Raw genomic sequence first — 27,528 nt, forward strand, 5'->3', positions numbered from 1 at the left:
GCACAGCAATGAACAATCACCATGGGGTGGAGCTAACCCCACCCATATAAGTTTCCTAGGAGCATGGGCACCTTGTAATATTGAACAGCAATCATTTCAAACATATTGAGAAGGGAGGGAGCCTTGTGCTGCCTTTGGACTCCAGGGAAAGAAAATTTTCCTGATCGTCGTTAAGGAAGCACAAGAACAATGAGACGTACCAGCAATACCCATTATGAAGGGTGGATCAAGCACGCCAACTGCAACACTCTTTTGCCAAATTTAGACCCCTCTGCCACTAATAAGCCAACCTGTAGTGACGAATAAATGTAGAGGAATTTGACCAGGTTGCAGCTTTGCAAATGTCATCCAGAGGAATATGGCCCATATCAGCCCCCGAGGTCGCTGTTGACCTGGTAGAATGGGCTCTGATCTTCAAGGGAGATGGAAGTTTTGCTAGAAGATAACATTTTTCAATGGCAGATCTAATCCACCTTGCTAGTGTAGCTTTGTTGGCTTTTTGCCCCTTGATCGCTCTTCTGACATCCAGCAGATGCCCTTTTCTCTGTTCCTCTCTTGGGGATTTGGAAACAGAACTGGCCAACAGATTTCTTGTGTAATATTTTTAAAAGATGGCACTTTGGGTAGAAATCCTCAGGTTCTCAGGAAAAAGCATTCTCCTAAGACCTGTAAGTATGGATCCCTATGGGATAAGGCTTGTAGCTCGCTGATGCGCCTTGCAGAAGAAGTAGCCATTAGTAAAAGAATCTTTACTGATAACCATTTGATAGGTGTCTTCTCCAAAGGTTCAAATGGTGAGCCTGTGAGTTGTTTTAGACCCGTAGGCAAGTCCCAGAAGGGAGCTGGAGGATGAGGTTAGTGTTGACGGCTCTGTAGTTTTTTTAAATGACGGTTTTTCCGAATCCGTCGGGTTTTCGTTCGGCCACGCCCCCCGATTTCCATTGCGTGCATGCTGGCACCAATGCGCCACAATCCGATCGTGTACGCCAAAATCCCGGGGCAATTCAGGGAAAATCGATGCAAATCGGAAATATTCGGGTAACACGTCGGGAAAACGCTAATCGGGCCCTTAGTAAATGAACCCCACTGAGTCTAAGATGTCTGGAGTAGTTGCATTCTGAAGACTCTATTATAAACTTTTATGGTAGATGGTCTTCTGGAAGAGTCTTCTTCAAGAGAGTGTCTATGCCTTCCTTTGATAGACACAGTGTCCCCGTGGTTAGGACTACCACCTTTCAGCGATGGGATCCCGAGAACAAATCCCATCCAAGCCAACGCCCGCAGAGCTCTCTTCGCTTCTGCTTTTGTCTACTCTGGGACCTCTGGCCTCCTCCCACGCTCCAAAACACACCTGCAGGCTGACCAGCCCGCGATCCCATTAGGGACAGGAAAGACGTGTCAAACTCCGTGCAGCGCTGCATAACCTAAGCGTGCTACACAAACAAAGCACCATTATTATTACTATTATAGACCTAAACCTGTTAGGTTTTGTCTGTCAGATTTCAGGCCGCTAGTTGTAGCATCCTCGAATTTAGGTGAAATTGATCTCTTTGAGAGAGCAAGTTGGGGTAGGGTGAGCATTACCCTGCTTCATCCTTGGCTTCGAGTGATATTTCCCCCTATGGAATCAGAGGTTTGATATGTTGGAAGCCTGCAAGAGTAAAAATGAAGATTCCGGAAGGAAAATTATGTATCATGTAATCTTTTTACCAGTGATCTCATCTTTCTATATGGAGGTGAAGATCTGGAAGTAATAGACATAGAAGTTATGACATGTTCACCAGGACATGAGCACTGGCGACACATAAGAGACACTCGCAGTGTATACATCCTATAGAAATACTGGCTGTGTACGGATCATATAGCAGATAATACAGGTAGTGTACATAGGAAATATGTATAGAGTCTGGACACTAACATTAGTAGTGTATGGAGCATATGCCTGTACTAGACTATACTCTAAAGAGTGAATGTAAGTACCACAATTAGAAGTGGAGATGTACAGGAGCTGGCTGATATCTGAGCGCAGAGACAGCTGGTTATGATCTGTTCCCAATGAACCAGATTTACCTTTCACCCCTGGATGCATAGACCGTGGGGTTATATACAGTATAGAGCAGTGATGGCAAACCTTTTAGGGACGGAGTGCCTAAACTAGAAGCAAAAACCACATATTTTTTACCAAGTGCCAATTTAAAGTAACTTGCAGGTTTCAAACAAATTGGCGTCCTGAGGACACCAATACAGTAGAAAGAAGGAGAAATTTGAATTACTATTGTAGTTTCTCTCTAAGGTCCCCTTCACAGGATGAATCACAGGTCCAGAGAAGGGGCTACAATGATAATCCAGCTCTGTCCAGAACTCCTTGCTCCTCCTGCATTGTGACTGCAGGAGGATGTCTTGAGTCCTGAGCGGTGACCTTTGTGCTGGGTGATGGCCTGGGTGCCAACAGAGAGGGCTACGAGTGCCACCTCTGGCACCCGTGCCATAGTTTCGCCACCACTGGTATAGAGGTACCTCTGGTTACCTGCTCCTCATCTTCGATCTGCTCTATACATTATACCTACATATATATTTACACACTCACCGGCCACTTTATTAGGTACACCATGCTAGTAAAGGGTTGGACCCCCTTTTGCCTTCAGAACTGCCTCAATTCTTCATGGCATAGATTCAACAAAGTGCTGGAAGCATTCCTCAGAGATTTTGGTCCATATTGACATGATGGCATCACACAGTTGCCGCAGATTTGTCGGCTGCACATCCATGATGCGAATCTCCCGTTCCACCACATCCCAAAGATGCTCTATTGGATTGAGATCTGGTGACTGTGGAGGCCATTTGAGTATTGTGAACTCATTGTCATGTTCAAGAAACCAGTCTGAGATGATTCCAGCTTTATGACATGGTGCATTATCCTGCTGAAAGTAGCCATCAGATCTTGGGTACATTGTGGTCATAAAGGGATGGACATGGTCAGCAACAATACTCAGGTAGGCTGTGGCATTGCAACAATGCTCAATTGGTACCAAGGGGCCCAAAGAGTGCCAAGAAAATATTCCCCACACCATGACACCACCACCAGACTGCCCATTCTCCTCTGACCTCTGGCATCAACAAGGCATTTCCGCCCACAGAACTACCACTCACTGGATGTTTTTTCTTTTTCGGACCATTCTCTGTAAACCCTAGAGATGGTTGTGCGTGAAAATCCCAGTAGATCAGCAGTTTCTGAAATACTCAGACCAGCCCTTCTGGCACCAACAACCATGCCACGTTCAAAGGCACTCAAATCACCTTTCTTCTCCATACTGATGCTCAGTTTGAACTGCAGGAGATTGTCTTGACCATGTCTACATGCCTAAATGCACTGAGTTGCCGCCATGTGATTGGCTGATTAGAAATTAAGTGTTAACGAGCAGTTGGACAGGTGTACCTAATAAAGCGGCCGGTGAGTGTATATATACATAGGTTATCAGAGCTCCGCACAGTATATATGCTGTGAGCCCAGATAGACAGCAGATGTCATTACTCCTCACACCTGAAAAACAGAGGTGATAACATGAATAGATATCCATCACATAGTAAAACATGTCACGTGTCCTGCCTAATGTGGCTAAGGCCAGAGGTTACCCTGTGGATACAGATTACAGTATGTAGGATCTGTAGGTAGTCGCTCTCCATACCTGAGTAATGTACAGTATATATAAGCGGATAATATCTGCTGATCATACCTGAGGGATGGCAGTAACATTCACATACTTAGATAACACGCCTGAGGATAGAGAAGGCAGAGTTATTAGCAGTTCACAGGCAAGTGGCTTATTACACTGGGGACAAAGTTACCCATGTCCACAACACACAGGCATATCTTTATATTCAAATACTTAGGAGTAGATAAGAATTTTGGTTTAGACTAAAACTCCTAAAGAAAAAAAGAATTTTAGGTCTTTTCTAGAGTTACCATGTGCCAGTCGCACATGCTATACAGTATGTTGCACCTTACAGATGGTAGGTGGTATGTACTATACCGAGGAACAGAAAATAGGTCATGGGTTAAATGCTCCAACACTTGAATGTCTATACTATACATTATTATGCATAGAATAATATGAGGTTTGAACAAGGAACTTCTTGTTGTTTATACTTGTTAGTGTTAGTGGCTGTGCTGATTCATAGTATATGGATCATACACTACTATACGTAGTGTAGTTCATACACTTCACTGTACACAGGAAGTAAGCCCCTTCCTGAGAAGACCCCATGCTAATGGATGTACAAAAATAATCCCTAGAAGGGTGACACCACTATACAGCCGGTTATTTGATTAACAAATAGGGCAAACGGTATGACCACAGAGGTAAAGTGGATAATAACCAGATCAAAAGAAGCAACTAGGATACCCATCCATGCGCTTCACACATCTCTTATAGTGTATAATACCTTATGAGCACCAAAGCCATAACATATGGATCGGTGGTTCAGAGCTCAGCACAAACCCGAGCAAGAAGCAACAGCACCGTTACTCAGAGCAGCAGACACATGCGCTCAGCAGCGTTACTCAAAGCAGCAGAACACATGCGCTCAGCAGTGTTACTCAAAGCAGCAGACACATGCGCTCAGCAGCGTTCACATGCACCTTATGGCAGCGACTGCATAACTCAGTCCGGATATGTGAATAATAGCATGAGAGAAAATACTGGAGTAGACTACTATATAGTTATTAGTAGTGAAAGAACCCCTTATACTCCTGCACCTAAACTAGGGCAGATATTAACCCCTAAATCCCAGCAGGGGATGCAGGCTCCTAAGAGCAGGGGATGCAGTTTACCAATAATCACAGCGCAGCTGAGTCATTAAGTCCTTGCAAGTTACTCCACCTGCCACTGAATCTCAGAGTGTAGATTCCATGCATATCACTGATTTCATCAGAAAATATAAATAGATTACTGTGATGGGCAGATGTATATCCTGTCATACAGTCATATCAGGTTCAGAGGTGTACATTCATTACACCTACCACAACTTCCAGTATATCTCTTCCACCCTTGTGAGCATCACACGATCACTTCTGGAGCCATCATGAAGAGATTGGAGCGACTAAACCCTCATAGATAATGCTAACCCAGTTAACAGGGGGTCAGACTAGAGACAGAGAGCAGCACCTGAACTCATTTCTCCATTACCTTCGGACAAGTCAGAGATCTGGGACCGCCCTGTAGTAGATCTGTAACAGGGGAAGACACAAGTAAGTGTTGTACATACCTGCCAGACCGCTGGCGCCCAAACTTTGCACAATTAGATGCACATCTCATCCGGAAAGCCTGCCGGCTCCGGAATGTCATTTTTTTTTTTTTTAGCATCGATCACCATCCATGTCATCTGACAGGGGTTGTTGGCAGTTAGAGCAGAGTCTATGATGAGTTAGAGGCTGACATCTAACAAGAAAACAAAGGCAGTACAACAAAGATCATTATGCACATACATACAATAAAGGTGCATAGCCCCTCACCATGTACTAACCACAGCAGCAGAGGGGTCCGGGATGATGGCAGAGTGCAACCTGAGACTAGGCTCGGGTGAGTTTTTAAACTTACAGCTCCTCCCCTTGCTTCCGGTCATGCTGAGCGTGTAGAAACGCCGGTCCGGAACCTTTCTGCATTGTCTGCAGGGGAACACAAGGGGAGATGTATGTACCTGCCGAACCAGAAGTCACGCTGGGCTGCATGACGTCACTTCCGGTTTGCCAGGAATACCATCCAGCCTGGCGCCTGAGATGCCGAGGTCCCTGGAGTTATCAGAACTCCCACGGCGTGCGACCACCGCAGCCAGTTAAGGGAGATTAGGGGGTTATTAACCCGTGTGTCCCTCCGTTGCCCAGGAGGAGCACACCTTCGGAGCGAGGGACGCTACTGCACAGCGTATACAATCCGAGTGTTAGGGCTCGGAACCCTTACTGCGTCTTACGTCTTGTCTCTTGGGAGACCTAGAGAAAATAAAATACAAGGTACCCATGCACCTAGGGAGCTTATATGGGTGGGGTTAGCTCCACCCCATGGTGATTGTTCATTGCTGTGCTAACCTGTCTCTATGTGATTAGATTCAGGGATCATAATCTCATTGTTCTTGTGCTGCCTTAAGGACGATCAGGAATATAATAATGTTATTCTCAGCATTGAACCCAATAATGCAAAACCGTGCCCAAATGTTGAAAATGGCACTTTTTCACCAACAAGTGATCAAAATTCCACAAAATGGTAGCAAAGAATACATCAGCTCATCCCGCAAAAATGAACATCTTACACAGTTCAGTACATCGAAGTATGAAAAGCTTATTAGGGCCAGAATATAGCGAAACAGAGAATTTTTTTTGCACAGAAGGTTTTAATTTTTTAAATGTATTAACAGACAATAAAATATATAAAATGTAACATCCCCGTGATCTTACTGACCCAAAGAATAAATTTAACGTGTCATTTGGGGTGCACAGTGAAATTTGTAGAAATCAAGCTCAGTGGATAATGTCAGAAATTTTTCCCCAATTTTGCTGCATTTGTGATTTTTTTCCTGCTTCCCAGTACACAACATGGAATATTAAATACGTCACTATGAATGCAATTTGTTATGCAGAAAACAAGCCCATACACAGCTCTGTACACGGAAAAATGAAAAAGTTATGAGTTTTTGAAGGTGGGGGGGTCACAGATGAAAATGCAAAAACTAAAAAGGGCCTGGGAATTAAGGGGCTAATAACAAAATATCTGGTGCAAACCTAATAATAGATAGTATCCCACAATAACAATAAAGTGCCCCCTTTAATTAGTATTTGAATAATTAGTACCCCAGCCCTCCTAATAATAATCTAATGTAGTTTTAATTATAAATAGAGAGCCCCTTACCTGCCCCAGCAGTGCCCCCTCCCAGGTACAGTTTTGGGCACCAGTGTATAAAAAGGATATAGTAGAGCTGGAACGGGTGCAGAGGAGAGCCACCAGGATTATTAGGGGAATGGGGGGATTAGAATACAATGACAGATTACAAAATTTGGGATTATTCAGTTTAGAAAAAAGACGACTGAGGGGAGACCTCATTACAATGTACAAATACCTGAACGGAGGGTACAAGTATCTCTCCAAAGATCTTTTTATACCTAGGCCTGTGACCAGGACAAGGGGGCATCTTCTACGCTTAGAGGAGAGGTGATTTTACATCAACATAGACAAAGGTTCTTTACTGTAAGAGCAGTGAGACTATGGAACTCTCTGCCGCAGGAGGTTGTTATGGCGGACTCTATGTACATGTTCAAGAGAGGCCTGGATGCCTTTCTGGAGAGCAGAAATATCACGGGTTATGAGGATAAAACATTTATTTAATTCTTAAAGGTTGGACTTGATGGACTTGCGTCTTTTTCCAGCCTTATATACTATGATGATGATACTATGATACAATAAAAGTTTCTCAGAGACAGATCACTGCTGCACAATAATTTATATTATGAAAAACTTTACCCTGCTGCTCCCGTCGCCGCAGGGCCTGTCTCGGTGGCTCCAGTCTCCACGGCTCCAGTCTCCATTCTGTTCCTCTCTCCTGTCTCTGCAGTTCCCATGTTGAGTTGGCAGGTGGGTTCGCTCACCACAGCACAGCATGTACTGCGTGCCGACACTCCTCAACTCCACACAGGTCGCGCAATGACGTCAATTGTGTGACCTGTGTAGTGGAGCGTAACCTACAGACCCAGAAGCAGCAGCGCTGTGCTGTCTGTTAATTAATATTGTGGTGTCCTATTTAAGGACAGTTGTAGAAAGCCGGGGGAGAGAGTAGAGAGGAAGGGGCCACCAGTAGAATTCCCGGTGGGTACAATGACCAGAGTTGCAGAGTGTGGGCAGGGACTCTATAAGTCGGCACTTCATGAATCCTCTAAACTATGAGATGCTGTGTGCTAACAATGTGCTTAGATTGTAAGGGTGCCAGGTTTATCTACACTTTTATATAGCTTTTGAACATTCTAATACTATCGGATACATAAAAAAAAGAAATGAGACCGATCAGAGATACAGGAGATGGCTATAACACACAATGACACTCTTCAGCTCTGTTACATCTCAGCTATAGCACACATACAGTCAGCTCTGCTATATGCCTCCCTCCCCTGGATAAAGACCATATCTTATCTGTAGCTTGTAGGCTGCTTGCCAGCAGAAAGTGTCTGTGTCTGAGCTGGTCTTCTAATGAGAGGAGAAGGGTCTGGATGCAGTATATAGACAAGAGAAGCTATTCATGAGAAAACCTGCCCAACCATAGAAGATTTACGATTGGATCCTGGGGCACCCAAAATTATATACACCAGGACTGACAGATAGGTTGGAATTATATTTGTGAAATGCTTCATTAATGTTGAAAACAGTGAATTAGAGAATGTGTTTTTTTGTTATCCTGAGTATATTTAAGAATTGTGTCTTTAACCCCTTGCCGCTCCGCGGCGGATATATCCGCAACTCAGTTAGCACAGTTAGAAAGGATGACCAACCGCCGACACTGACATCCCCCCTCTGACATCACAGGGCCTGACATGTTTGTCCTGTGATGACAATCGCTGCAATTGGCCCGTCTGTACAGACGGCCAATTGCAGCGATCGGAGGCTGCAGGCTGGGGGCTCCGGGGTTAAATGACGTCATCCCGTCGCGAGACGGATGACATACCTCGGAGCATGCCGGGATTGTGAGGGGACGTGCGCCTCTGACATCACAGGACCGATCTCATTGGTCTTCTGATGTCGATCAAGCTGCGTTTGGCCCGCCTGTACAGACTGGCCAATCGCATCGATCAGTGACTGTGGGGGGCAGATCCAAGACCCTCCACGCTCTCCAACACTGCCATTCTGCATTTGGTAGTGTTGGAGAGAAGAGTGTCTTAGGATCTGAGAGTGTGCAAAAATGATTACACCCATCCTCCATCCCCTCATCCATCCATCCCTCTTCCCTGTACTATCCCCCACATTATCTGTATTCCCTTTCCCCCCAAACCGCACTTTTAAGTGCGAATCGTGTGAAGGCGTTTATTGGTGGAGAAGGCGTTTAGTGGTGGAGGAGAATGCGTTTAGTGGAGGAGAAGGAGTTTAGTGGAGGAGAAGGAGTTTAGTGGAGGAGAAGGAGTTTAGTGGAGGAGAAGGCGTTTAGTGGTGGAGAAGGCGTTTAGTGGCGGAGAAGGCGTTTAGTGGAGGAGAAGGCGTTTAGAGGTGGAGAAGGCGTTTAGTATACTATCCCCCCCATCATGTCCCAGAAGACATACACGGATTTGGAGGTCTATAACTATATGGCTTCCGATATGGAGTCTGCTAGTGGGGACGAGTGTCTGTTTTATTTGTCTACCTCGTCCTCACAAAGCGACTCTGAGGAACCCCCAAGAAGGCGCTTACATAGTAGTGCCGGAGTGCCCGGGACTTCTGCTGGAGTGCCCAGGACTTCTGACCCCACATGGGTGACCCCCAGTAACTATGCCACTCAGGTCCCTGATTTTACGGCCAGTCCTGGGATACGCAGAGACACGGCAGGGCTCGGGCCAGTGGACTTTTTTAAGTTTTTTAGTGAGTACCTAATTGGTCTGATGGTGTCCCAGACCACCTCCACGCTGCACAATACATTGCCCAAAACCCCACTTCTTTTTATGCGCAACCCCACAGGTGGACCCCTGTTAGTGCAGCAGAGATGGAGAAGTATTGGGGCATAGTACTTCTTATGGGACTCGTCAAAAAGCCTGCTATCAGGGACTATTGGAGCACAGACATTCTGTACCACACCCGATGTTCCGCATGGCAATGAATAGGATGCAGTTTGAAACCATCCATAGGTTTCTGCATTTTGCTGACAATTCTCAGTGCCCACCCAGAGATGACCCGAGTTATAATAGGTTGTATAAGGTCCGACCCATATTAGACGGCACTGTTAGGAAAAATCAGAGAGGTCTCCCTAAGTGCTGCTAGAAAAGCTCAGGAGGCACGAGAGCCGAGCACTAAGCAGCGACTCAGTATTGTGTGTTAGGTACAAGGACAAGAGGGACATCCTTGTACTAACAACAATACATGGGCACACCACCACCCCTGCCCATGTACGAGGTACCAGTGCAGAAGCCCCCAAGCCAGACTGTATTTTGGATTACAATAAGTACATGGGAGGGGTGGAAGGGTACAAAAAGCTGGCCGTACACATCATGCAGAGATAGCACTGTATAATGCTTACGTGCTGCATCGATGTGCCGGCCAAAGGGAACTTTCCTGGAATTTCAAGAGGTGGTAGTCAAGAAGTTGATTTTTAGAGACTAGGAAGGGGGAATGATAGTTTGTCTGGAAGCGAGGCCACATCACGGATTGTACCAGGGCAGCACTTTCCAGGAGAAGTTCCCCAAACAGCCAGCAAGGAAGGAATCAAAAAAGGTGCAGGGTTTTCTCCAAAAGGGGCATAAGGAGGGAATCCATATACCAGTGTGACACATGCCCCGCCAAACCAGGGTTATGTATGAAGAAGTGTTTTGGGATATATCAAACGTCCCTGGATTTATAATTGTACCCTGATGCACACAGCTCACACAGCTTATACATCATGCCGCATCTTCCCTGCTGAGCTCTGCCGTGTGCCCAGCCTGTAGATTATTGCCACATATGGGGTATTGCCGTACCCGGGAGAACCCGCATCATGATCTTTGGGGTGTTTGTCTCCCGTGGCAGGAGCTGGGCACAAGATGACATAATGGATATTTTGTACTATGCTCTATCCATTATGCATCATCCTTGGGGTCTACCTGTGGGGTTAAAATGTTCCTAGATTTATTCATGGAGGGGTGTAGTTTCAAAATAGGGTCAGTTTTAGGGATTTCTACTGTACTCGTCCCTAAGGGCATCTACAATTGTTTTATGATGTAAAAAAAAATGTAAATCTCTGTGCTCCAAATACCATTCTATTCCGAGCTCTGCCGTGTCTCCACCTTGTAGCCTATTGCCACATATGGGATATTGCCATACCCGTAATAACCTGCAGAATAATTTTTTGGGGTGTTTATCCACAGTGGCATGAGTTAGGCTGATTTCATTTGTCACTACAATAGCACATTTGAGAAAACAATGCAATTCTTACACTGACCCATTCACTTTGTATTACATTTGGGCCAGCATTTCAGGGGTTAAAATGCTCATACAACCCTATATCAACTCCTTGAGGTGTGCCCTTTCCAAAAATGGGATCACTACTCGGGGGTTCCTATTGCACTGGTACCTCAGGGGCACCCCAACATCAGTCTATTGAAAAGGTGCTCCAAAAGCTGAATTTTGCTTGTCCCTTCTCAGCCCTGCCTTGTCCCCAGCCTGGAGACTATTGCCACACATGGGTGATATTGCCGTACTCGGAACAACCCGCAGAATGATTTTTGGGGTGTTTGTCTAAATTTCCATGGGTTGGGCACAATATATTAGGCACTAAAATGACATTTTTGCGATAAAAAAGCAATTTTTACTATGCACCATTTACTTTTCATTCAATTTTGACCGACATGTTGGGGGTTAAAATTCTCACTACAACCCCAGATGAATTCTTTGAGGGGTCTAGTTTCCAAAATGGTGACATATTTGGGGGTTTCTATTGTACTGTTACTTCAGGGGCTCTTCAAAGCGTTGCACAGTCTGTCTCTGCACCAGAACGCCTCTTTACGTGCAGAAATAGTTGTTGCAAGTGACACAAAAGTATTGTGGACACTTCTTAAATACCTGTGCAAGCAGTTTGCACACTCTTTCTAGTTCAAAGTCAGCAGAAAACTGGTGCAAAGGCTTAAAAAAATGTGGACCATTGTCTGAGTTACCCAATTATGCTTTTAGGAAATATACTTTCATCAACAAGGTCTTACAGGTTTTACAATAGATACAACATATATTTTTATTGCATTTTTATAGATTACACTTACATCATTTGGAATAGTAAGTTCATGAGAGCTGGTTGAGGTTACAGAATCTAGTCCTGTAAAAATGAGAAAAACTGGTAAAAATATCATGGATGAATTCAACCCTTTAAAATACAAGGAAAAGGAAACAGTCAAATAGCAGCAAAGTGAAGTATGGAACTAACAGCAACATGGAATTCTGATCAAATAAGTACACTTACTTTATCGTATAGAGATATTTTATATAAAGATATGTTAACCAATTAACAGAACTTTTGTGTTTTTTATCTGAAATAGAGCAGATATCTTTCAAAATCATGTTAGTGAATTATTTATCAAAACATTATCCCTCAAGCAAACACCATTGTTTAGTAAAAGTAATTATTTGCAGAAATGTACATATACATTACATTTAAACAGGATATGTCACCTATCCTGATGTGTCTGTCTTAGTTTTAATATTACAGGGAATGCAAACAGAGATGTCAAAGAGCTGAGCAGTCTTCTTTAACTATGCAAAAGGTATGCTTATGGTAGAAAATAGGGAAGCACAGTCAGAGGTGTGAAATGAAGAACAAAAACACAAGAAGATGCATTTTGAGAAGTAAATAGGATTTGGTCATTGAATGCATTTTTATGAAAAATTATGTAATGACCTTGGTAAACAAAGGTTTTCAGAAGAAAGACATTCTTAGGGGATCATAGGTACGTACCAGGGAAACCAGGGGTGGTCTGCCCAAGGGGAGTAAAAGGGGTATACTGCATAGCCAACTGGTGAAGCTTGGTCAACTGCGGGGTAGGATGGGAAATTAGAACTAACCAATTGAACATAATTATGTCAGAATACAGAAAAACATCTACTTACATAAAAATAAACATTCATTATGAAACAGAAGCAATCATTTACTTCTAATATTATAATGGTAAATCAACAATTAGACATATATTTATTGTTAAATAAACACATAGATTCTACTTCTAGATCCATGCAAAACGAAAAAAAAATTCCAGAAATAGATATTTAACTTTACATCTGGGCAAACAGAATTTCTTTAAATGTTACACAATTCAGTTAAATATTATTAAAACCGCTGTTTTAAATAAAATCAAAGTAAAGTATTTTATGCAGAAAGTATATGCTACCCAGTACAAATTAATAGGTTAATTGTGATATTATTGACATGCTGTAGACTCACGTCTGGATGTGGAATAGCATACTGCCCCTGAATTGCAAATGCCTACAAAAGGTAAAAAGTAAATAGATAGTAATTTATTTTTGTAACTGTAAAAGGAATACAAACTGTAAAAACAACTGAAAAATTTGTAATTAAATGTGTTAATTACTTGATAATGTCAGATATATGTACTACGTCAACCAGCAATTTGTGCAAACATAGCAAACAGATCTCCTGCTCTCATTAGCCAGTAGTCACAGTGATGCCCCAGCAAGCAGCAGTCAGATGAATTTCCCCAGCTGCCACAGTTATAGTCCTAGTAGCCAGAAGCCATACTGATGCCCCCAGTAGCCAGTAGTGATAGTGATGCCCCAAGTAGTCAGAAGTCACAACAATCCCCCAGTAGCCAGTAGTCACGGTGCCTGCCCCCAGTAGCCAGTAGGAATAGTAATGCCCACAGTTGGCAGGAGTCATAGTTCTTTCCCCCAGTTAATAACAGTGTTTGCGCCACATATACTCTCATATAAACCCCACACTAATGGTTTGTGAGATAGATAGAGATCAACAGAGCATGGGGGGGTTTAAAGGGGTTTCCTCACAAAATGAAATTCTCAAATCTCAATCCCCTAGGGATGTTTACACAATAAAAATCATTTCAACCCCTTAATTTACAATTTTACAAGATTCTAGGGTGTCACATTGCGATCCCTCTAGTTCTGTGGGGTGACAGTGTGGTTAGATTATCAGGGTACAGGTGTATATGCACTTTCTATGTGTTAGTGTGTTAGTACAATGTCAGAAGCCAGATGAAAGAGAGATGAGACAGATGATGATGAAATGCATGAGATGCTTATTACATTATTAGGCATGACAGACTGAGGATGACAGACTTTTATACTGCCAGCCCTGCTACATCTGCAACATCCACCATCGGGTCCTAGCCTTTTCTTGGGACCTTTAGGCAGCCAGGGCCCAGAATAGCGGAGTGGATGGTGGATGTGGCCTAGGCATGCTGATGTCACGGTGCTTGGTATGGAGACCGGAGGGCTGTCCAACAGCCTGGCAGGTCTCCAGCAGGTGGTGTGTGCAAGAATATAACAATTGGTCAATAACTTACATCCTCTTAACTATTACCTGTTCAGGCAGGATCTACAGCTGCTTTTTTGTAATATCCAGGTTCTAGAACCTTAATAGAGGATTCGCGACTCCACCTGTCTGCTCCTAACCTGGAGAGGGCATTGTTCGCAACTACTAGCCTGCTTATGCATTGGCAGTGGTGTTGCACATCTCTGTTCTCACAGAGATGTGCCTGCCTCTCTATTCCCCCCAGATCACCTATCTGCTTGTAGTTTGTACCTTGCAGCTTCTTTCTGCTCTCAATGTGTTTGCTGGCAGGAAGTGAATCAGTGAGTGTTTCTGAACTCTGTGCTAGACTGCAAGGGGCGGGGCTACGGGCTCAGAGCAGAAAGACACAGAAATGGAGGACAGAGTCACACAGAAATCCAAGATGGTGGCCACCCAACCCAGAAGTTACAGGGTTGTGTCTAGGGTTAACTGAAATTGTGTACAGCAGGACTCAAAGAGACAGGTTCGACTTATATCTGTGAAATGCTGTATTATTGTTGCAGTGAATTAGAGAAAGTGCTATTTTGTTATCCTGAGTACATTTTAGAAACTTGTCTTCGTGGGAATACCCCTTTAAGATCCTGTGCTCTGCTGCCACCCATGAAATGGGTAGCTGGCACCATGACCTGACCTGACCTGCCCTGGTTCCTAAGACCATCGTAAAACACATATTTCCGATGTTCTTAGGTGATCACTTTGGAAAGGGTGCTTTTGACCCTAAAGGGGTCGTGAAACACAGATTGAGAACCCACTGCTCTACAGTCAGATTTGTAATATATAAAACATTTATGAGAGGGAGGAGGCCACTCAATTAATAAATTAATTTGCAACTTAAAAAAAGAAAATGGGTGAGACTATACATTCATAAAATCTGTAAGCATGGTAATTAAGGAAGTGATAACTGATATAGCATGAATGACAAATCTACTTATGAAGAAATGACAAATCTACTTATGCAAGCAATGTCTCAAACAACATTTACTCTTATACTATACCAAGAAAAAGAGAGTAAACTAACAGGTGCTGGTTGAGGCTGGGCCAGGACGTTGTGATTTCCAGCTGAGGCCAAAATAGTTTCCTTTCCTCTTACCTGGCCTCCAGCAAAAATAATCGGTCCAGAGGCAAGCTTTGGGCGATAAGGGATAGTGGCACCTTTGGGTGGTGACTGAAAATTTGAAAACAAACAGATGTCATTCAGCACAAACAACATAATAAGAATACTTGAAACAAAGTACAAAAAAGGGTGGAGGTTTTGTTAAAAAAAAAAAACCCACATTTTAGAGGTGACATTTGTATGTGTGCTACTTCATGTTAAGGGAAAATACTCTTGATAAATCTGTTTTCACATTTCTATTAAGGCTACATTCACACGACCGTGTGATTTCTCCAGTCCCGTATTTACGGGCCGTATGAGCCCGTATACACATGACGTTTTTCATCCGTATGCAGCACGTATGTAACCCGTATTTTATACGTCCCCATAGACTTCTAGAGCAAACAGAACTGAAATACGGGAGAAAATAGGACATGCTCTATATTTTTATACGGCTAGTGTACAGTACGGTACGCTACAGTGTCAAAAACGGCAATATAAATGGTTGGACATATTGTCCATTGAAATGAATGTGGCCGTATGTAACCCGTAAAAAACGGTACGGATACGGACGTTTTCATACGTCCGTGTGAATGTAGCCGAACAGTGATAATTATTGTGGTCAATAATCATATTTCTTATTTTTTCAATAAATTTTATATACCGGTAGTTTTGTCTCCTACTTCTATATCAAGAAATTAACCTAATCAACAGACTGATATAAATAATGCAGATAGACTTTTTTATTAAGTCTGTAATTAAAATATACCAAATGCCAATTTCAAAATTACAGCAACATGTAATGCAAATAAGTAAAAAGCAGTGGTACCAAAACAGTACAACTTGTTCCATTAAAAACAAAGTTTCAAAGACAAATAAAAATGTTATGCCTTCAAGAACATGGCAAAAAAATACAAGTGATTTTTCCCTAATTAAATTTGCAAACAATAAAATTTGTAACAAAAAAAATTTCATTGTAATGGCCCATAGAATAAATCTAATATGCTAAAGTAGCAAATCTAATATGCTAAAGTAGCATATTCAATTCTATATTTCTATCTGTCCAATAAGGCTATCAGGTGGCCTATGAATCAAGTAGCCTGAGAGTCAGCTTGTGGAAGTCTTGGGTAGATAAAGGGGCAGATTTATGAAGCTGTCTGAAAGTCCAAATACTCCTAGTTGCCCATGGCAACCAATCACAGCTTCCCTTTAAAATATGCATGAGCACTGGTAAAATTAAAGCTGCGCTGTAATTGGTTGCCATGGGCAACTAGGAATACTTTATAAATCTGCCCGAAAGTGTCTTTGTACTAAGTTAGACATCTACTGGCTTAACTGATAGTGTACTTACCCCCTTAAAGGAAATCTACCATTTGTTTTCATGCTTTGTGAACAAAACTTACATTGAGAATGCTGTAGAGACACTGATACAGAAACATATCTTGTTGAATACCTGATCCCTGTGGCTTGCTCACTGAAATTCAGGACCTTGGGAAAGCTGCGTTTCATGCTTGCTGCTGTTCATGAACACGTTACAAAGAGCTTCCTGAACTGTCTAGACAGGACTAATCAACCTGAGATTGATGACTCAGCACAGCAGCTGGGGGATGGTTCAGCGATTGATTACTTCTGCCTGTCAGGGACCGCAGAGTGAAACAAATTTTTACTCCCCACCTTCAAAAATCTATAACTTTTTTATTTTTCCATGCAAAAAGCTGTAAATGGCTTGTTTTCACATTAACAAATTTCTCTTCATAGTGATAGTATTTAATATTCTATGCCACGTACTGGGAAGCGGAAAAAAAATCCATTGAAAATGGTGAAAAAACAGATTTGTACCATTTTCTTGTGGGCTTTGATTTTTACTGCTTTCACTGTGCCCCCCAAATTACATGTTTACTTTATACTTTGGGTTTGGTGTGATTACATGATTAACACACAAAAGTGTTGCCAGCACCGACCACAGGTGTTACCAGTGGGTGTTTGCTGCAATATGCAGCAAACACTGACTTGTATGGATGGTACTCAGCCCATAACCCCCTCCATAGAGAGGGAGCTGACGCATGACATACTATGTCGGTAAGGGCTTATAACAGTTTTTAAAGCACCAGGCTGCCTGCATAGCCTCAGTGGTATGCTTTGGAATAGACCATAAAGCACAGAATGGTGGGCACAAAGGTTTTTGAGTTCATGTTCCAGGGTGTCCAATTAGCTGTATGCAATCAGGCTCTCCCAAAAGAGGTGCAAATGAATTCACTTATGGTGGGGGAACATAGGGCAGTAGCGAGTATTGCATAAGTTGCGATCACGCATAAAAAGCCATACCCTTTGATTGGCCCCCATGAATGAACTTTGGTCCAAACTGAATTTGGCAGATTCAGCTCCTACAACACCAGAGGCCAAACAGCTACAACTGTTCATGCTTGAGATTTGTGTTCAGGGAAAACATGGACTGCTGAGAAAGAAATCAACCAGCTTGCAGCCCCTAAACAACCACAGGCATGTCCTCTGTGGGAAAGGCTGTGATTGGCCATACTGCACACTGCAGGGTCACATGTCTAGATGCCAATACAGAAAGGAGACAGAGCTAGGTACAGTCTTAGTACAGTTTGCAGTTCCTATATCATCCGGCAATATATTAAAGAAATAGAACAACATTTAATTATGGTACAGCGAACTGCATTTAGTGTGTCCTGCAGAGTGTGCCCTGCTGGCACCCAAAATACATGACATTTTATTCTGGTGCAATCAGTTTAAGGGGCATGCAACACATTTTCGTTGCACTTCCAACACAAATGTGGCAGCCGGGGCAAAACCCATCCCCCCCCCCCCCCCCGTCTTCAGAGGGCGCAGATCGTTTCCCTGGCAGCCCCGAGGACCCCAGGGATTCCTGCCGACAGTGACTGAAAGATTGAAAGATGCCGTCTCTAAGATGACGTTAAAGGCACAGTGTCACTCTATGCATATGACACTGCTAATACCCTGCAAATAATCAGTATTGCAGAGTATTATGAAGAACAAGCAATCAGATGATTGCTTGTTTATGTCCCATGGTGGAAATAGTAATGTAAAAAAAAATGTTATTCAATAAAAAAAAAATCAATAAATCAATAAAAATGCCCATAATCCCCAAGACATGTAACACAAAAAAGTCTAAATCATATAGTATCGCCGTGTCATAAGTACATAAGTACAAAGTAAATTATTATTGAACCTGCGTGATAAACCCCGTTAAAAAAACCTGTTAAAAACCTGCCAATTTACCTATTAAATCTTACAAAAAAATGCAATAAAAAGTGCTAAAAAGAATTATGTACTCCAGAATAATATGATTGCAAAGTACAACATGGCCCGTAAAAAACAAGCCATCAACCAGCTCCATAGCCAAAAAAGTAAAAATATAATGCCACTTGGAAGACGGTAATGCAAAAATGATAGATTTTTCGCTACATTAGGGTTTTATTTGGCAAATTTAGTAAACGTAAGAAAAAATATACAAGTATGGTAGCCCTCTAATTGTATTGACCCATAGAATAAAGGTAACATGATTACAAGGCTATATGGTGAACACCAAAAAAAGTTAAAAAAATCCACTACAGAATTGATGCTTTTCTACTCCTGCCCTCAGAAAAAAGTTCCTAAATTTTCAACAATAGGGGATACCAACCCCAAAATGGTAACACTGGAAAAAAGGGCATCTCATCCTGCAGAGAAAATGTCCTCCTAAGGCCCAACCCCTCCTAACGGAAAAGCTAAAATTTTATAGCCTGCAAAAGGGGCCAATGAGGAAACTAAAATCATGGCAGCTGCAGGGTGCACCTCGCTGTGCGCCCATAAAACGAGTGCCACATGTGGGAGGTCTCTGTACTCAGGAGAAATTGCATAACAAATTGTATGGTGGGTTTTCTCTTTTGCTCTTTTGGAAATGTGGAAATTTTTGGGTTAAATGAACATATAACCGACAAAATTTGACAATTGTAAATTTCACCTCCATTTTGATGTAATTACTATGAAGATCTCAAGGGGTAAACAATCTTCCTAAAAGCAGTTTCTGATAGTTTGAGGGGTGCAAACTTGAAAATGGGTTGATTACACAGGGGTTCTTTTTTATTAGATATGTAAAATTTTATTCAAAACTGTATTTATCCACAAAATGGTAAAATCTGAAAATACGAAAAATCGATTGTGGATTTTTAAGCCGCGTGACATCAAAATAAATTATCTAGACATTTCAAAAATTATGAAAATGTAAAGTAGACATATGGGAAATGGTATTCAGCAACTTATTCAGGTGGTAAATCTATCTGCCTTCAAATAATTCATTTTTTCTTTTTTTTGTAAATAAACACAAAACTTATCAGCCAACATTTACCACTTAAATGAAGTACAACATGTGAGGAAAAAAACAGTCTCAGAATCGTTTTGAACAGTGTTCCAAACTTATAACCATATAAAGCAACGCATGTCAGAATACAAAAAATGGGACTGAGCCTAAGGCCCCTTCCACACTAGCGAGTGTGATGCGATGAACTCGCATCACACTCGCAACGCAAGCTGCCGTGAACGCACGGCCCGAACCCTGCACCGCGGGAGTGAACTCAGCATGTCAGTTCACTCCCGCGGTGCAGGGTTCGGGCCGTGCGTTCCCGGCAGCTTGCGTTGCGAGTGTGATGCGAGTTCATCGCATCACACTCGCTAGTGTGGAAGGGGCCTAAAGCTTCAAAATGGCTGTGTCCTTAAGGGGTTAACTTACCCAAGTGTTTTTGAGTTTATTTTTCTGTGACATTTTGTATTTCAAAATAGTGGATAATGTTGGTTTATACATACATTTAATATATATATATATATATATATATATATATATATATATATATATATATTTTTTTTGTTTTTGTTTTTTTTTTTTGTTAAAGGAATTTAATTATCTGTATATTCTATTTATGACTCCATCTTGTCTGTGTGTTGTACTTTGTATTAACTTATCATCTTCTTCACTAAATAACAATATGCAGGCATATTATATTATTTGGTGTATTTTATAACTTGGCTTGTGGGAGGCATTCCACTGGCCTTGTATAATTGTTAGAAATAAACAGAAACCATGGAAGTTTGGGATGTGGGAGTTTAGTACTCAATATGAAATACAATGGCTGATATTGAGAGACTGATTTGGCCAAAGGCTTCTTGGAAATGGATGATCTATTCTGGTAAAGTCGGGATACAGGTGGTCTGTATTTATGTCCAATAACATTAAAATGGACTTCAGCTGAATTCCTATGTTAGGACATTTTGACATATGTGGCAATGATGTTTTCAATATTCTATTGTGTGTGATTATATAACTGTCATTTCTTTTTTTTGAATCAAATCTTTTTTTATTGTTTTTTTTAAAACATTTTGTACATAACCACAACTTCCCACTTCCCCCTCCCACCCTCTGACACATATACCCTCCCCCCAACCCTTACCCTTCCGGTGCAATTGCATAGTAGTAATGGCATTACAGGAGTTCAATAAAATATGGATACACAGCTAATAAATACACAGCATTTAGCAATTACAAAATATCATATTTTTAACAGTACAAATGCTCTACATGAATGCTGATAGGGGATGACGCCTCAAGTGTATCGAGGGGAGTCCAGGCGAATCCAGCCAGGGGCCCCAAATGCGTTCGAATTTTGTATTTGCTTTACGTTTACAATAAACAGTCTTTTCCAGCCTTATAATGTTGTTCAGTTTTTTAACATATGTCTCCAACCTTGGTGCACAGGGACGAAGCCAGTACATAGCGATAAGCTTCCTTGCTTGATATAGCATTCTACTGATACCTACAGTTACTCCATCTTCCAAGTCATCCTGTCCCAACAGACCTAGCAGGCAAACTACCGGGGATGCCGTCAGTGTCACTCCATACACTTTTGTAATCAGCCTTAATACTTCTCCCCAAAATCTTTTGAGTTTTCTACAATCCCACAGCATATGAAGTATGTGTGCGCCCTCCATACCACATCTGGGACACGAGTCCACTTCACGCAAACCAACCCTACATAGCCAGTGAGGAGTACGGTATACCCTATGCAATAAATATATTTGAGAGAGCTGGTGAGCCTCACATAGAGATAATGAGGGGACGATGGAAAGTGCCTCAGTCCACTGATCATCTGTCAAAGGTCCTACATCTTCTTCCCATTAATGTTATCACAAAAAATCATTTATGCGCAAACTGTGAACCCTTCTAGATTGATAGGGTATAAAATAAAGAAACACAAAAGGTTCCAGATAAGATCTCCATGGATACAACAACATATGTTATCAGCCGATGCATTTATTTAATTAATTACTCTCTGCCTGGATGATTGAACTCCAACTTCCCAAGGCCAGTTATTCAGAGACACTTCACACCTCTATGTCAGGATGGGAGTCCAGGTTCTTTTGTTTCTCCCACCAGTGGGGGGCTGAATGGGTGACTAAGTACACATCCTGTACTGGATATACAGGATAGCATGGGCAATACATCTGTCATCCCCCATCTTGGGGTAAAATACAAAGGAGAGACCTATTATAGGGATAGCAGTTGAGAAGGGGAGGCAAGGAATCTCCCCTCAAGACCATCTAGGAGGATTGACACACAGAAGACACAATACCACCTTCTCTGAGCCTGAGTACCTGTATCTTTTCCCTTTTCCCTGTTAATCTATTTCCGTTTCCCTGTTAATCTCCCTCTTCCCTGTTCCCCTTCATTCTCAGTAATAATAATGATAGTTATTGTAGGTGTAAGTAGTATTATATGTGTGTGGGTGTGTGTTTGTATGCATTGTTGTGGGGTGGCTCTGTGGGTACTGTGTTTTTTGCATTGTATACTTTTATTATTTTTTTTTTATTTTAAACTTTTATTCACAAATAATTATGCAGTACATACAGTCAAGAGAAGAGAATTTACAGAATTGCCACTTAACCAATCTGCTTCTGCTAGAGCTGGTGTTAGTAAACTCATTGCTTTCATTTTATTAGTATATTGTGAGTTAGTTGTTGGTTAGTCTTTTAGTTTGTTACAGTTGGTTATTGTCAAATAGCAATAACAGTATCTCTTGCCGGTGTCCGTTATTGTACGCATGTCTATTGATGTGACTCAAAACCATTCCCCCATTCGTTTGCCGAGTCCCGAAACTACTAGGGGATGGTGAGTAAGCCAATTAAAAAAGAAAGAATGTAAAAATGAAACGTCTAACTTGCTTTGTAATAGTGTTGCTATATTCCCGCAGGTCCATTTGAGGTTAAAGCTGTTATGTTGTTGGTTATTCCAGGGCTTTTGGTCCAGCTTTCCCATTGAGTTTCAAAGTGTGATAATTTATTGTTTTGTATCACAATAGCTTTTTCATAAGCATAGGTGGTGTTTATTTGTTAGATTACCTCGTTAATATTGGGACATATGGGATCTTTCCAGTGGCGGGTCACTATTAACTTGGTTGACATGACTAAGTGTGCTATTACTGTGCGGCTTTTCTGTTCGGTGAGCTCTTTCAGGTTTAGAAGTAATAAAGCTTGGTGTGGCTGAAGTTTTATTTGCTGGTTGGTTAGAGATGATATCAGGTGGTTTATTGATTCCCATAGGGGAGCGATTTTAGGACAGTCCCATAGCGTGTGTAACAAGGTTCCTCTATTGTTGCAGCCTCTCCAGCAGAGTGGTGATGAGGTGGGGTAAATAGTATTAACCGGTTAAGGACCGGGCCCTTTCCCGTTTTTTCATTTCCATTTTTCACTCCCCACCTTCAAAAATCTATAACTTTTTTATTTTTACACGTAAAAAGCTATGTGATGGCTCGTTTTTTGCGTAACAAATTGCACTTCATAGTGATTGCATTGAATATTCAATGCCATGTACTGGGAAGCGAGAAAAAAATTCCAAATGCAGTGAAAATGGTGAAAAAACGCATTTGTGTCCTATTCTTGTGGGCTTGGATATTACGGCTTTCACTTCACGCCACAAATGACACATCTAATTTATTCTTTGGGTCAGTATGATTACAGGGATACCAAATTTGTATAGGTTTTATAATGTTTTCATACATTTACAAAAATTAAAACCTCATGAACAAATTTTTTTTTTTTTATTTTGCCGTCTTCTTGTGCTTATAACTTTTCCATACTTCATTGTATGGAGTTGTGGGTGGTGTCATTTTTTGCGACTTTTGATGATGTTTTCAATGATATTATTTTTAGGACTGTACGACCTTTTGATCACTTTTTATAGAATTTTTAATTTTTTTTCAAATAGCAAAAAAGTGCCAGTTTTGAATTTGGACACGATTTTCCGTTACGGGGTTAAACGCAGTGAAAAACCGTTATTATATTTTGATAGATCGGGCATTTTTGGACGCGGCGATACCTAATGTGTTTATGATTTTTACTGTTTATTTATATTTATATCAGTTCTAGGGAAAGGGGGGTGATTTGAATTTTTAGGTTTTTTTTATTATAATTTTTTTTTTAACTTTTATTTTGATTTTCATTTTTACTACTTTTCAGACTCCCTAGGGTACTTTAACCCTAGGTTGTCTGATCGATCCTACCATATACTGCCATACTACAGTATGGCAGTATATGGGGATTTTACTCTTCATACATTACAATGAATGTAATACATTGTAATGAATGGGTTAACCCGAAGTAGCTTGGGGTCTTCGTGAGACCCGAAGCTACCATGGCGACGGATTGACGCTCCCCGATGATGTCACGGGGAGCGGCGATCCTCGGAAAGATGGCGATGGCGGCGATCAGCAAGAAAACACCCGCGATCGGTGCCGGCACCAATCGCGGGTGTTACCGGTAAGCCTTTGCTGCAATATGCAATATGTGAATACACGGCGGGCGGTCGCGAACCGGTTAAGCTTGGATGGGGTTAAGTACCATCTGTGCATGGTCTTGATTATGGCTTCTTGATGTGATACACATTTGAATGTAGATTGTATCAGACTAAGTGCCTCTCTCCTTTGTTTCGGGAGGAAGGAAATTTGTAAGTCTTTTTCCCACTTGTGCATGTATGGAAGCTTTTCTTCAACTGGAGATTCCTGAAGGAGATTGTAGTAAAAAGAGATCCCTCTGGTTTTGGATGAAGTATTTTCTAAGTAACTTAATATGGTTGGATCTAGGGAGGGTCTTGTGAGGTCTTTATCTTGAAGAATGTTTCTGATTCTTGCGTAAATGAAAATGTCAGTACTTGGTAGTTTGAATTTCGATGCGATAGACTGGAAAGGTAAGATGCTGTTGTGGCCCCATGTATCTTGTATTTTTTTGATACCCTTGTTCATCCAAGGAGATATATCCAAGTTTTCGGTGCAATATTTGAGAAAGGATAGTGGAATAGTGCTTAGAGGGAGCGGGGTTGCTTCTTTCTTTCGTTTATAAAGGAGAATAATCCAAGCTTTGTCTGTTGCTTTTATTGTCATCGCTTCCGAATGGAGTGGTTTTTTCCCCCACAAGCCGCAGAGTAGCCTAATTTTTAATGGAGATCTGTTATTGAATATGCATTCTTGGGTAGCCCATTGTTTGTCTGTGGAGTCCCTCCACCAGTGACTCATCTAGTCTAAGATTGCTGAATAGTAGTAATTTTTCCAAGGCCACCCGATGCCCTGCTTTTTGTCACAGTTCCACGAGCCACTCTGGGTTTTTTGCTTGCCCAAACGAATTTGGTCATCTGTATGTTTGCTTTCTGGAAAAAGGAATCTGGGATAGGGATGTTCAGAGTTCTAAAAAGGAATAGGTATCTTGGAAGGATCATCATCTTATAAGCGGCTATTTTGCCACACCACGAGAGGATGCCTTTAGAATATTTTTCTAATTCTTTATCCACTGTGTTAAGCAATGGAGTGAAGTTATTATGGTATAGGGCAGAGGAAGGGTTAGTTAACTTTACTCCTAGATATGTCAAACCTCCCCTTCATTAGTCTCAGGGTATTTGTTGGAATGTTGATTGGGAGAATTTTTTGTTGTTAATTTTGTAAACGATATTTTGCTGAACTCTTCGATTGTCTTTAGGGCGCATTTGAGGGATTCTGCTAGGTCGCTTAGGCTTAAAATGATGTAGTCTGCGAATAATGTTATTTTGTATTCTTTGTCTCCAATAGGGATCCCTTTAATGTTTTATTTTTCCCTAATTTCCCTAATTCTTTTGATGCAGACTCTAAGAATTCTACATGTTTTTTGTTGGAGAAGATAGAAGTGTTTGCTTTCCACACAAAGTCATTTATATAACAGAGTTGGTCTGAGATTGTCAGAGTTATGGGTGCGTGATCTGACCAGTGGATTGAGCCTATTGTGGCTTCTTCTACTCTGTCTAGCAATGATTGTTCTGCGATAAACATGTCTATTCTTGAGTAAGTGTGGTGGCTTGCTGAATTAAAAGGTGGTCTTTTTCGGTTGTATGCCGGATTCTCCATGTGTCAAAAAGGCTATTCTGCCATAACCATGTATTGAGTGTGAACGCTCGATTGGGGGATTTAGCTGTGGTATCAAAAGATATGTGGTTAATTGTATTAAAATCTCCTCCTATTATAACTTCCCCTTTTTTATGATGTGCTATTTTTTTTAAATATTTTGCCTAAGAAGGCTTTTTGGTGTTTGTGAGGTGCATATATATTTATCAGTGTGTACATTAGGTTATTGATATTACATACTAAGATTATGTACCTGCTTTGGGGATCTATTTCTTGGTATTCAATAGATACTGCAAGTGTTGAACGGAACCCTATCAGTACCCCTCTTTTTTTCTTGGGGAATGTGGAGTGCACTATGGTTGGGAAGGCATATTTTAGGTGGATTGTTTTCCTTTATGTGAGTTTCTTGGATAAAAATTATATCTGCATAACAGAGACCATTTATATGGGCTGTTTAGACCTTTTGTATTTAGGGATAATAATTTAATACCCAGACTTAGGTAGGATTGGGAGCCTGGACCTGGACCTACAATTGTTTTGACATGAGCTATCTCTTACAAACCTTAAACAAGAAAATAATAACAGCATTTCACTTCAAATGTATATATTACAATGAAGTGCTAACCAAAGAAAATTAATGAACAAAAAAAAAATTGTACTAGCAGTGTCTCGTAGTACCTCAATGGGGTCTTTCCTTGTGGATGCGCAGCCAGGGAAGTTTGAATGGTCCCGCTGCATCTTATGCAAGGAAAAGAAGAAAAGAAAGATTTTTCCTGTTGCTGTAAGATGTCAGGTTAGCCTATTGGATTCCACTCCGGATCTCTTCTAGTTAAGTGCCTTCTCTTCTGAGGGGGGAAATTTTCCTCGTATGGAATTCCCCATTTTTTGAGGATGCTGAAGCCCTCCATCAGGCTTTTGATGGGCACTAGGGAATGTTGATGCTTCACTAAAATCTTTGTGGGGAACCCCCATCTGTACTGTACGTTGCTTTTCCTCAGTGCAGCAGTTATTGGTGTCAATTCTCTGCGTGCCTGCAGGGTGGCTGCTGAAAGATCTACAAATAGTTTTATATCCTCGTAGGGGGATGGTAATGTGTTGAGGTTTCTAGATTTTGTCATTAATTGTTCCTTCACGTGGAAGAAAGTGAATCTCGCCAGTACATCCCGTGGTTTTGCTTGTATGGATGAGACCTTTTCTTCTAGATCATTGTGTGCGTTAGATGATGCTATTTTGTCCTCTACTTGTGATACTCTTTCGCCCATGCTATTTAGGGAATATTGCAGTGGGGAAATGAGTTTGGATAAGTCTTTCTGTAAAGAGAGTTTGAATACTTCTAGCATCTCCTTCAGTTTGCATTCTGACCCTGTTCTATCTGAGGTCTGAAAGCCTGTGAAACAGTCATAGGGGTCTGTGCCTGCATAGAATTTTGTAGGCTTACCTCTAGGTCACACGAGTCATCTTGTCTGCGAGCCTTTTGTTTCAGTGGGCTTATGCTGGGTGACAGTGAGGTTTCGCTGGCTTGCCTTGCCTGTGAGTTTGAGGATTCTTCTGAGCTGTTTTGCGGCTGCAGCTGCAGTGGAGGCATACTGTGCTCCTCTTCCACGTGTGCCGGTGACAGCGCCATGTTGCTAGTTCCCCCCTGACTTCTCGTGCCCGCGTTTCATCTTCCTGCAGTGCTCTGTTCAGGTGAGGGTTTGCTAGGTCTAGGAAGCTTGGATGCCTGTTTATTAGAGATGAGCGAACATACTCGTCCGAGCTTGATGCTCGTTCGAGCAT

The 27,528-nt window shown here is 41.7% G+C and overlaps 1 protein-coding gene across 16 annotated transcripts in view; it reads right to left on the reverse strand.

Moving 5' to 3' along the window:
- The window catches only part of LOC140133169 (poly(rC)-binding protein 3-like), a 778,519-nt gene that overhangs the window by 280,767 nt on the left and 470,224 nt on the right, over positions 1-27,528 (reverse strand). For 14 of the 16 annotated variants that reach the window (XR_011855824.1, XR_011855826.1, XM_072152955.1 and 11 more), the window contains 4 exons: positions 15,242-15,388; positions 13,120-13,161; positions 12,637-12,712; positions 11,948-12,000 (listed from right to left, as the gene is read on the reverse strand). Coding sequence is in view for 14 of the 16 variants with exons in the window: in XM_072152955.1 (XP_072009056.1) it covers positions 11,948-12,000; positions 12,637-12,712; positions 13,120-13,161; positions 15,242-15,388 (318 nt within the window). In the remaining 2 variants the exon portion in view is untranslated. The remainder of the gene's footprint in view (positions 1-11,947; positions 12,001-12,636; positions 12,713-13,119; positions 13,162-15,241; positions 15,389-27,528) is intronic. The other 2 variants (XM_072152945.1, XM_072152951.1) reach the window with 2 other exon arrangements.

This window comes from Engystomops pustulosus, chromosome 5 (assembly GCF_040894005.1).
Source record: "Engystomops pustulosus chromosome 5, aEngPut4.maternal, whole genome shotgun sequence".
NCBI lineage: Eukaryota > Metazoa > Chordata > Amphibia > Anura > Leptodactylidae > Engystomops > Engystomops pustulosus.